This window comes from Thermobia domestica, chromosome 12 (assembly GCF_964235325.1).
Source record: "Thermobia domestica chromosome 12, izTheDome1.hap1.1, whole genome shotgun sequence".
NCBI lineage: Eukaryota > Metazoa > Arthropoda > Insecta > Zygentoma > Lepismatidae > Thermobia > Thermobia domestica.
Genome location: NC_137465.1, coordinates 54,690,311 through 54,702,899, shown reverse-complemented (window position 1 = coordinate 54,702,899; position 12,589 = coordinate 54,690,311). Strand labels below are relative to the sequence as shown.

Genomic DNA, 12,589 nt, shown 5'->3' with positions numbered 1-12,589 from the left:
TAACTCTTAATGCTATTGCGTATGGGTAAACCAAAATTCACCGTTCTGAACATGAAAATTCCTACAACACTTATTAATGAACTTCAGCAATTTACTTTAGATTTCACATCACGATTTTACAATTGGAATTTAACGTGTTTTTTTCCTAAACGTATTACTAACTGATATTATTGGACACCTCTATAGGCATTCCAGAACTACCACTGCATATACGGAAAATAAACACCAGAAATTTTTCCAACAGGTACACGCAGCATGTTATACTTTTCACATCCCGATGACCCGAAAGTATACAGAAAAGAGAACACAATGTGGAAAGAGTTACGGTTGTCTCCCGTATCCTTCTGGTAATTATTTAACGACCATCGTATACGAGAACAGCAGCAAATAATATTTGCACTGAAGTAGAAGGTAAAAGCACAGAGGATATTAATATCAATATTTGGAGTAGGGTTAGGATCAATGTACTTTCAAGTTCATAAATAAATTAAAAAAAAAAATCTACGTAAATTTTCATAATGTACTCTGAATTAAATTAACTTTTGAGAATATTCGTTAAGTTTTAAGTTATACCATATGTTAGATGTTAAAATAAATTTTCTTAACTTTCGTGAATTTTTCTTAACCAATGGATGAGCCCCAGTTGTACAGGCGGAATTCTAGACTACAATGCACTTATGGGCAGGATTATATAACTATTCTTAGAATTTATTATAAACATGAAGCATCTGTATCATAAGTACTACTCGTGTATTTCGGTAGTTCGAACTATTCGAATGAAGTTCAAAGAACGCGCTACTGATAGGTCTCAGCTGCAAGAGATTTTTTTTCTTTTTATCAGAATGGCTATTACGAAAAAGATATGCTGCATTATTTTGCCTACGATAATATTAACAAGGGTATTATTAGTTTATCTGTAACCGAGGATAGTATTCTTTTACACTTTTCTTTCTGATTTTCTCTTAGAATTGAAATATAATTGTTTTCAAGCAACAGAAACATTTAAATACGTACCGATAATCATGACATCATCCTTCAGATCACTTAGAGGCCAAGTTTTATTAGATTTTCTTGGTTCAATTTTTTGAGATTTCAATTCTTGTAAGTAATGCTCTGATGTGTCTTGCCTGGCAATCGCTTTATCTAAGGTCTCTTTTAGCTCTTCTGTCACTTCCACGCGAACAGGAGGCGCTAACCTCATATCCGCCTTCACCTAGAATGAAAACAGCAACACTGTTTAAAAAGCAATGGAATTATCACGTTCAATCCGCTTAAAATTTCCCACAATTTTACCTTTTTCATTCAAATAATTAAAATTACTCATAGCTGCTATGGGATATGTACTGAATATACTTAAAAAAAAAAAAAAAAAAAAGTTATCTTGTATCTGGGGACTTATAAATTCTTTCATCAAACTGTTTCAGCGTTCGCTGACATCTATCAGTCACTTCTATTAGCTGATAAATGGTAACGTATGGTGGGTTCCTGCCTTTCTGTGGAACTTTTATGAGAAGAAAAAGTAAATGAAATCCTCACTTCTTAAACTGTGTTGAAAAACTAGATAGGCTTTTCCTGTTTGAAGACTGATACATTGATACATACTCGTCCTGTTCATTAAAAATCAGTGAACATGAAAACCGTTTGAAAGGATTTTTAACTCCTTGGATACAAAGATTTTTTATTTTTTATTTTTTTATTTATTTATTTATTATTTTTTTTTTCATTTCATTCAAAGTATCACTGATCTATTGTATGGAGGAAAAACAAACGTCAAGTTTTAAAAAAATATCGAGTTTTGATACGAGAAAACTTATTCCCTTTTATTTGATAGATACTGTCAGAATTGTACTTTTAGGAAGATGTTTGAAAGTTCCCTTTGATAAGGATAGAGTTATCAATTTGAATTTGTTTTTAAAATATCAAATTTTTTAAGTGTGAATTATTTCCCGTTCTACCTCAAACTAAATCAGGTTTCCTAAATCCTGACAATCCTATCTTTACTACACTTAAACCTCTGCTTTCTCTCTCAACACACGTCGCAACGATAGTAGACAGGTCTACAAAATATATGGATAATAATATTTATATTATAACAGAGGTAAATTTAGTATATTATTAAATTGTATACAGTTAGTTATTTCTGAAAAACTGTAGATTCACATCAAAATTATACTAAAGGCATTAAAATTGAACTAAATAAATATTGTAGTCGTAATAGTACATTCCATCGAATTGCAATCTTTCTAACTAGCATGTTTTTCACCGAATAGGAGCTAACACTTCCCTTGTATGTGTAGTGTGAGAGGCAAACTGTTTCATTTTACTCCAACTAAAAAGCTTAATTTCGTATTATTAACAAATGAAGGAAACAACCAATTTTTAACACACCAATTTTTTTCTAGGTGCTAATTCAATGATTGAAAAAGTGCATGACTGGATTGGGATTTGAACTCGGGACTTCTGAGTACCGTGCCAATGCATTAACCATTACGCTATCCAGTTCACTCCCTGGAACAGTCATACACTCTCTCATTCTTGAAGACTATGTTCTTTCGCTCAGATCACATAGCATATAACACAACTTCCTGTTGTGGTTGAACAATACACTGTTCACATTCAGAACGCCTCTCATGGTTGTATTATCAATATATCAACGTATGGAGGAAACAAGCAGTCATGTACTTTTTCACAATTCGCACCTAGAGATATTGGTGTGTTAAAAATCGGGTGTTACCTCTATTCATTAACACATGTATAATGATAATACAACTGCCAAGTGTTCTGAATGTGTATTGTCCAAGCACAGCAAGAAGTTGTGGTACAAACCATGTGGTCTCAGTGAAAAAATACCAACTTCAAGAGTGAGAATGTATGGCAGTTCAGGATGATGGGTAGCGTAGTGGTTAACGCATCAGCATGGTACAATGAAAGTCCAAGATTCAAATTCCAGTTCAATCATGCACTTTTTCACTCTGTTTCATTAAATTTCGTGCCTTTATATCTGCCTACAAATGTGTGCAAATATGAAATGTTAACTCCTAACCGCTTCTATTCTTTTATAAAGAATTTCCCATAACTCGTTACAATAAAATTAAAACATGCAGACCCAGATCTATAATCATGCAAAACATTAACAGAATCGCTTACGCAATCTTGCGGCGTTTCAGTAATAGCACAAGAGGTTTCTTTTAAGAGCTTTATCTCTTGAAACGCTCCAGAGGTTGCTATATAAATGGTTCATGGTTAATTTCCTAATAACCTTATGTATAAATAAATAGTAAATAGAATAGTTTTCTCCAACTTCTTTTGAACAGCAGAACTTTTCAAAATTCTTCCCTGATTAGCATCTATCCTGCTCAGCTTTCAACACATTCAGTTAAGAGGTTCGGCAGATATTCACATTTACATTTGTAGATATTGCAGAGTAAGGTTTGTATATATTTTTTAAACAATTGATTAAAAGGTTTAACACATATTGCAGACCTATGTTAATCTCAAAATTTGTTTTCCTAATGAATAAATTAATAAACTTATTTAACATTACACATATTTGTTTTACATTAATGTGTGGTCAGTAGGCTAGTATAGTAAACAGTGGTCTAAGTCATTAGTCTAGCAATCACGAAATCTGCCTCACGGGTTCGAATCCGGCTCAGGACATGGATTTTAGATATCAATGTTTCACTTTTCATTCCATTATTTTATTTCACTTTTCATCCTCTTTTCTCACCTATAGGGTAGAACTAGACGCAGAACCAAGAATACAACACAATACACAGTGCATTCAATAAGTTGCGGGACTTTCTCGAAGTAATGATGTGAGAAAAAGGATAGTTTACTGCCCCTTCCTGCGCTACACATCGTTAGACTGGCCATAGAGACGCTAGGACGCCCTACGAAAATAATCCACTAGAATGCTACTCAGTATTGCCGTTACATTCGCTTGAATCGACGCAAAATTCTCAAAACGCTCCCTCTAGAGGGCAGATTTGAGCTGAGGGAAAAGTATGAAATCCGCTGAGGCCAAATCAGGCGTGTTCAAGAACTAACTTTTTTTTGTGGGGGAGGAGAAGCCATAAGAAAACTGGTGACAACTAGCGATAATTAGTTTCCATACGCGTTATGCACATTCTGTACGTGTACGATCGCATTTAACAAAACTTGATTGCAGTACGTGACTCCGTTGAAAAAAAAAATGAATCTCGATGTTTCTTTCAGTTTTTGCTCTACGGAAATCAGTATTGTGACCGGCGAGTAGTTATAACGTTCAACTACTTCCGGTTGTTGGGGTGTTGTGGATTATGATGGTACGCTCTTTTGACACCCTGAATCGATTGCAGAAAACAGCCTGTCGTTGTGTATTACCAATTTTTGTTCTATGGCAGTAAGTCCTAAAACCGGAAATGGCTAATTAAACTACTTTCGGTCTGAATAGAAGGTTAAAGAAGAACATAGAACCTCCTCTTGGGACAATAATTCGATTGCAGAGAACCGCATCTCGGTCTCTTATCATTTTTCCTTAGATACCTGTCGACGGATATAGCAGTTCTGTAAGACTTCTGGCACTTATGCATAGCATAGTTTGGAATGTTTTAAAAAAAAAAATCGTTTCCAGTGTCAATTTCGAAATCAATTATGGTATCCGGTATCGCATGTAGGCTCCAAACAATGAGGGAAAATATTAGAATTTAATAAAACTAGGCCTACGGAACCCGGAGGTTCAATGCCGCGTTCACAGAAGCTCTCCACTGATGTCTATCCTTAGCCAATTGGATCCAGTTTCTACTTTGTATTCCTATCTCTGCGAGATCCATCTTAATATTATCCTCCCATCTGCGCCTAGGTCTTCCTAATGGTCGTTTTCCGATTGGTCTTCCAGTCAAGACTTTGAAAGCGTTTCTACTTTCTTCCACTCTAGCTACATGACCTGCCCACCTAAGCCTCCTAGACTTGACGACCCTAACAATGTTGGGTAAACCGTATAAATTGTGTAGTTCCTCGTTATGAAGTTTCCGCCATTTCCCATTCCCGTTCCTCTTGGGTCCGAATATTCGTCTAAGAATCTTGTTCTCAAATACTTTGTCTATGTTCTTCCCTCAGAGTACGCGACCATGTTTCGTACCCATACAGAACAACAAACATGATTATCGTTTTGTATATTTTAAGCTTCAAATTTCTCGACAGAATTCGCGACAAGAGATTTTGAACCGAATAGTAACACGAATTCCCTGCTTTTAGTCGACATTTAATTTCTTCGTGAATATGATTTTCGTCTGTTAATATTGATCCTAGATATTTGAAAGTATCCACTTTATCAAATGTATTATTTAATAATTTAACACATCCACAATTTGCCGTAGTACGGTCCCGACGCACTTTCATGTATTTAGTTTTCTCTGCATTTACTTCTAAGCCCATGTCCCTGCAAGCGTTTAATAAAATCTCTGCATTTCTTTCTATTGTTCTCCTATCATTCCCTATTAAATTTACATCATCAGCATATGCCATAACCTGGTGAATACCGTTCAACTCTAGGCCCTGGTTGCTATCTTTGATTTTTCTTATAGCGTATTTCAGAACAAAGTTAAATAATAATGGTGACAACGCATCTCCTTGTTTCAGGCCATTTTCGACGTGAAAGCTCGTGGACAAAAATTTTCCTACCCGGACTTTACTTTGGGATTCATTTAAACATATCTTAATTTATCATTTAAACATTATCTCATTTAAAAATACACTATCGACTAGAAATATATTTCGACGGTACTTTGCAGCTACATCATATCTCAAAAACAAAACACTACTTTATAGAAGAAAGAAAAGTTTGAAAAAGTTGGAAATTAATTAAAAGTCAGTGACTTCTGATACAGAAGCCAAGTACGATAACAAACTGACCTCTCCATCAAAAAGGGTCGCTGACTTTTAACTAAACTCCAATTTTTTCAAACGTTTTATTTCTTCTTTTTGTCAAGTTCTGATTTTTTGAGATACGAGGTAGCTGCAAAGTACCGTCGATTTACACTCCGTAAATTTCTACCTATCTTACTGTTACTTCAACTAAACATAAACTCAGTTGTGAATTACAAGTCTTTGGTTCACTCGCTTACGCAGGCAAGACTATAATTACATTTTCTGTAGGTACTTGTTTCTCTAATATTTTCATTTTGAGACGTCGAAAATTTGAAAGTAATGCAAAGCACTAAGTTTTCACTGACCGCGCTCGTTCTAACATGAATAATCAAGCTCCCTCCCAACTTCTTTAGAGGCTAGTGCGTGAACCTTTGGTACACGTAGTCCCGGGTTCGATACTCGGTGGAAAATCATTAAATTTGAAAAAAAATATGAACACATTATGGTGGTTCAAATTGCATCTTAAACTGTAGGTCTATGTGTCATATGGCTTTGGCGCTGAAAAGGGAAGATAAACTTCAATAATCATCAACGAATAATCCAGACTTTGAAATACTCCCATTTGATTAGAATACATAGTTTAATGGCTAAAAATGCATAAAAATCACTAGTCGTGAATAGAGCTAGGAATTCTAGATGTCGTACCATAGTTTTTTTTCCCCTATTAAAATGCCCGAATTAACTAATATTTAAAAAACAACAAAACACTCCTAACTGTCTTTAGGTTGCACCCCTTTGCACTTTATAAAACTTCTTTTTTTTAGCTCCTTTTTATTTCTGAGAGACGATAGGGCAGAAGAGAGTATGATGATCATGAAAAAAAAATCAAATTCGAGATTTACACACTTCATAGCACCTACATACCAAAAGGGTGATTTTTCGGTGTCTGTTCGTCCTAATGTACACTCTCCTGGAGGTCATACCTATTAACCTATCGAAATCAAATTTTGAACTTAAGGTTTCTACGCCATTCTCCAGGAGAAGGTTCGAATTTTCTTCCACCCTCAAAAATAAGGGTAGTTTACTGAAAGATGAGAACAATGCAATTTTCTTAAAAATGGCTCTAACGATTTTGCTTCTCCATAAATCAATAATTCATTAACAACCCTGTACAGCGTTCCCACAGATTTTTTGTAAACCACTTTTCCTGATCTTCCTTGACGAAGGTTTACCTATTTCCATGACAAAAGTTTAATCTTGCCACTTTCTCGTAACCACAGTAGTTTACTTAGACACCTATACTAAAGGAAGGACCCTAACTTCCTATAAAATAGGTCGTCCCAGGAAACATGCATGACCAAATATATCATCGGCCTACGTGATATGGATTATAAGTGAACATATACACGGTATTAAGACCTATTCTGTTGAAGAGTTACATAGTCTAACCCCAAAGACTGTCATTAAATGATTTTGATAAAGTTTAAGCACAACTTGCGAGAAAGTATACTCTTTGAAACCAATAAAGAATAATCAAAATTGATACATCTGTGTTGAAGTTTTGCGTGAGCATGCACACGGTAAAGTTGCACACTATCAGCCGTTGACGAGTTTCATGGTCTAGCCCGTGACTTATAATCATATCCTAATGAAATTTACACGAAATCAATGCGACAACATACTTTTTCAAACAAAAAGTAATCTACAAAATTGGTGCACCTATCGAGATTATGCGTGATCATACACAAAATCATGCCGTTGAGGGCTTTCATTGTCTAGCTCCGAAGATTATTGTTAGATCCTGGTGAAATTTATGAGGAATCACTGGCATAAAAGTCTTAAAATCGATGCACATACGCATATTAAAGCCGGTTAGTTAAGATTTTCACATCGTACCCGTTGAAATGTTTCATGGTCCAGCTCCGAAGATTATCATTATATCTTAAAAGTTACATGGGCCCACTGGGGTGGTATGCTCTTTCAAACTAACAAATCAAAAACGGTGAACCTAAGTCGAATTTATGCGTGAACATATTATTTATATTATATATATACCTAGGTATATAATGGGTCAAATTGAGAAACTATTACTTCTTTTACACTCGTAAAGAAGACGTTATGTATCTCACCTCAATGCGATTAGAGACGCACGCACTATCTACATTAAGGTATTCAAGATGGTGTAATTCAATTGATTTCAGGGTTAAGAATCTAACCACAAATCATGGCACTTTGATATCTTAATGCACTGTACCCAATTATTCTGTATTGCTGTGTTGCAAGATCTCTAAATCCCAAATATTCTGACTACTTCAAACCTGTCTCCAGGATCAAGGCTACTTCCTTTCCCTAACATTAAAGAACTCTACAATAACTTCCCTGACATTAATGAACTTTTTAATAATTTTCCTGATTTCCCCTGACAAAATCAAATTCTCTGACTTTCCAGGTCTGTGGAAACTCTGCTATATTACTGCGTAAATAGTTTCTGAGAAAAATCCTGAAGGGGTATTTTACTTTTAAAAAAAATGATTTTCTCAAAAACGATTCACACAACTTCGTTCATATTTCATAACCATTAAGAAATCTATAATATAATATCAATAATTTTTCAGTAAAAAATTCATATGGTGTAGTTTACTCTTCGGGCGAGTTTCTCACGCACAAATGTAACTCAGCGAAATTTGTTCATAAATCATAGATAAATGTTCTATTAAGAAACCCACAAAATGGTATCAATCATTTTTCATTAAAAAATTCACGAGGGATAGTTTACTCTTGGGGCGAGTTTTTCCCGAATGATTTTCTTGAAACCGACTCAGGTAATTTTGTTCATATATATTTCATAAATAAATGTTCCATTAAGAAACTTACAACGTGGTATAAACTGTTTTAGATTAAAACATTCACAAGGGATAGTTCTCTTGGGGGTGAAGCTTTCACAAACTTTCTGAGAAACAACTTAAGGAATTATATACATATTTCATAAATAAATGTTGCATTAAGGTTACACTATAGCATGAATAATTTCTCGTGAAAAAATCCACAAAGGATAGTTTGCTCTTGAAGGTGTTTTCTTCGAGTTTTCCGAAAGCACCTATTATAATTTTGTCCGTATTTCGTAAATAAGTGTTTCCTTAATAACTACAGCACGATATGATTCAATATAAGACGTAAGAGCGAGAAAGTTTCGTGTGGTAGCGGTATCTTTTATATCTTTTATTCATTTTATTCTTATAATACGCAATTAAACGAGGAACACCAAGTGTGTGCGTTATCACATTAGTTTCCTTCAGTGAGGTCCCGTTAGGCGGAAGCTTCTGAACAGAAAGTAAAGGTAGAAGGCAGCATCAAACTGACTAATCATAGCTATCACAAACTGGTATTGTTGAGTGCTTTAATACATACAAATACAAGGTATGATCAAAAAGTACGGTGAATGTAGTTACGCAGTGCCATCTAACGATGTTGTATCCATTTCAACTAGTAAGCTCGGTAGCCTAAACCTTTCGTACAGTCAATGTCAAGTTTGAAAGAGTTGAGATATATTAGTTCGTTTTCAGAGGCGGAAGACTGAGGATTGTAAATCTAGCGCCAACATTAAGTTTTGTTCTAAGCTACTGGAAATTGGAAAATTTTTAACAATATTGTATTCTGAACTTGTTTTAGTCAGACTTTTTAACATATCATTAATTTTGATATATTTATTTGTAACTAGATTTAGTAGTTTGAAATTTGAAAGCTAATGTTTCCAAAATTTTGCATTATAATTCCAGTTCTAGTCATGAATCATCTTTGTTTGGATTTTAACGTCCTTTCTCAGAAGATGCTTATACTACTGAAGGATGCCCAAGTTAAAAATAGTAGATTTTCAACCACTTACCTGGCTGGTAAATCCTTCCACCACCGACAGCGTAGTTACCATTGCAGCAAATCCGGCCTCGCTATACCGCTTTGGCAACTTTCCGAAGATCTTGCAAGTGAGCATTTATCAAGTGCCCGAAGAGAGAGAACCGAACCGACAGCAGTTCATTGGTGAAGCATCCGAGGATTTCACAGGGATGTACGAAAATAAAATCACTCGAATTCCCATGTCTTCTGCTTGCCTTGCAAAGAATGCCTGGGATGACAGGACAGTATGCCTAGGGGTCTTGTCCATGTGAATTCATACGTTTGTGGTCTCATCACCATCAAGGTGGAGGATGAGTGCGTGTCGTAGAAGACGGTAAGCTAGCAGTAAGTTGCATTGAATTTAGTGTAGAAAGGAATTTCGATGAGTGGCAGCGTTCCCTGACTGTAATATTCCGCCACAACCAGAAATACTTTGGAAAACTTTTCCTGGTATTCCTGTACAGTCAGAACCAATCTCTTGTGGTTTGTTTGACACTAAAAAATGGATCGAATTCTGTTGGTCTCATTTAGATAGAGGGTTCCTTTCTACCCAGGGTTCCTACCCATTTCCACTGATCCCTGTGAGATATGTTTCATACAATTTTGTGGTGTTTGTGAACCAGTACTGGATAGAACACACTATAAGCCAGTTTTCCCGCGCTCTGACGTACTTCCAATGCGAGATTCTTAGGATGACGTTCGAAACTGCCTTTTCATGTCGTATGGGTAAACTGTCCTCAAGTCATTGTTTTCCTAATGGCGCACACTTTATTGGAGATTCGAGTGGGCTGGGGGCGTATTCTTACAATTTCTGGCCGATTACGTACTGCATGCGCCTGTTGGGAATATCGTCGGATGAGATCCATACCAACTTTGCTGAGGATTAAACCTTCTTTGAACCGTTTAACTATTGCTGAGTAGTTATAATTGGCTGCGGAAAGTTGAACCTCTCTCAGAACCCTTCTACGGATGACTGATACTGTTATCTTGTACATTCCCCAGTGCAGCCAGAAATGTATCAGGGCATAAATAGCGATTAAACGCGTTCTTCGGGACGTCCAGTAAAAGTCAACTATTTTTGGCGTAGGCAACCTTCTGTATGAGATGACGACTCAAGTTCAATAGGGGACTTTAACAATATACTCTCTACCAGATTCAAATCCCGATCTTCCGCATTGAAAGCCAAAACAGTAACTATTTAACATTTCAGGGGTTCTCAGAAGAGAGGAGAAATGTTAAAGAAATATGTTTTAAATAAATTAACCAACATAAAAAGAAAGGAAAAAAGAATGAAACGACAGTGTCGGATCTCAGTTTTTGTAATGTGTCATATTAGCACTTGTCTGTAAGATAATTAAAGGAGATCAATGAAAATGAAGACAGTTATCCGTAGACTAAAGCAGAGAAATCTGGTTACGAAGAAACATGTTACAGCTATTCTGTACTTTCACTGAAAACAAAAGTTGTGAATCAGAAGTTTTGGTTACGAATAGAGCATGCTACTGCTGTCCTATACTCTTGTTAAATAACAAGTCAGTGTATTGTTCAATAGGAAAATTACACGAAGAAAAACGATGTCACTTACCTCAAATGGCATAAAAGCATGTTCTTCATTGTTCTGTTCATCGAATTTTGCGTCCACTTTTTTCTGAAGAAAGAAACTAGCAAACTGAGCGGCTACCTTCTCTTTCTTCCGTTTTTCTTCTTCCTCAGCTTTCTTTTTCTCCTCTTCCTTTCGGACTCTCTCTTCTTCCTTCTTTTTCTTTTCTTCCTCCTTTTTCTTCCTTTCTTCCTCTTTCTTTCGCTTCTCTTCGTCCTTCTGCCGCTTCTCTTCCATTTTCATACTAAAAAACAAACACCAAAACGAATACTATTAGCAGTGCTGGTACCTATTTCAAATGAATGTATTTCAAATACCTATTTAACCCCTTGCACTGAAATGACGAGTCTAGCTCGTCATGCCCTCCCGGTGGCAAATCGCACAACAATCTACACTCGTCATAAAATTTAAACTATTGTAACATCACGTAGGGTTACGATATTGATGTTTTGGAAGTTATATAATGATAAACGATCTTTAATACACTTTTATAACTTATACTTCAATTATCAGAATTCAGAAAATAAATCGTAGTGAAAGGGGTTAAAATACAAAATAACATTTTGTATTTTATATTTTAAATAACTATTCAAAAACTATTTTGTATATTATATTTGAAATATGTATTGTAGTGTATTTTGTTATTTTCCATAATATGCAAAATACAAAATAGGTCTCATCTTGGGCAATAAAATGTTACGCAGCTTACGTTAATAATTACACAAATAACAGCATTTCACACAATATAATGAATTACTTAATTACTAAATGACAGCACATATATTGGCTCTCGGGAAAACGATGAACTATTTTGAGATTAGCATTTTCCACGTTACTCTTTTTCTTCTATTATCAATTGATCAGAAATAAGTGACTGAAATGATCAATATCTTAATACAACTCTCTTCTCTGCACTCAAACACTGGAATGACGAAACCTAATATCTGTTGAGGGTTACACCTCGACGGGCAGTCGTTGCACCACAAGTGTAAATACAGGTGTTATACGACGTATTAGGATTATATATACAAATGTTATGCCAGATTTATTTACAAGTAGCTTTGCTGTACGAGTCCAAACTGGGGGTAGAATACGGTAGAAACCTACCGTAATATGGTGGAACTTGGGGAGTAAACAACTTCAGATATACGTATTGCATTGCTACTTTTAAAAACATTGTCGAACTCAAGTTTTCAAGATAATGAAGGCAGAAAATACACAAGGGTAGTTAATGACGATATAAAAGTA

At 35.4% G+C, this 12,589-nt stretch overlaps 1 protein-coding gene across 1 annotated transcript in view; it reads right to left on the bottom strand.

Annotated features, from left to right (window-relative positions):
- LOC145666455 (uncharacterized) overlaps positions 1–12,589 on the bottom strand; it is a 66,816-nt gene that overhangs the window by 32,154 nt on the left and 22,073 nt on the right. Inside the window, exons 6-7 of the mRNA XM_081733687.1 lie at positions 11,327–11,585; positions 1,015–1,213 (exon numbers count right to left, since the gene is read on the bottom strand). Of these exons, the coding sequence (XP_081589813.1) occupies positions 1,015–1,213; positions 11,327–11,585 (458 nt within the window). The remainder of the gene's footprint in view (positions 1–1,014; positions 1,214–11,326; positions 11,586–12,589) is intronic.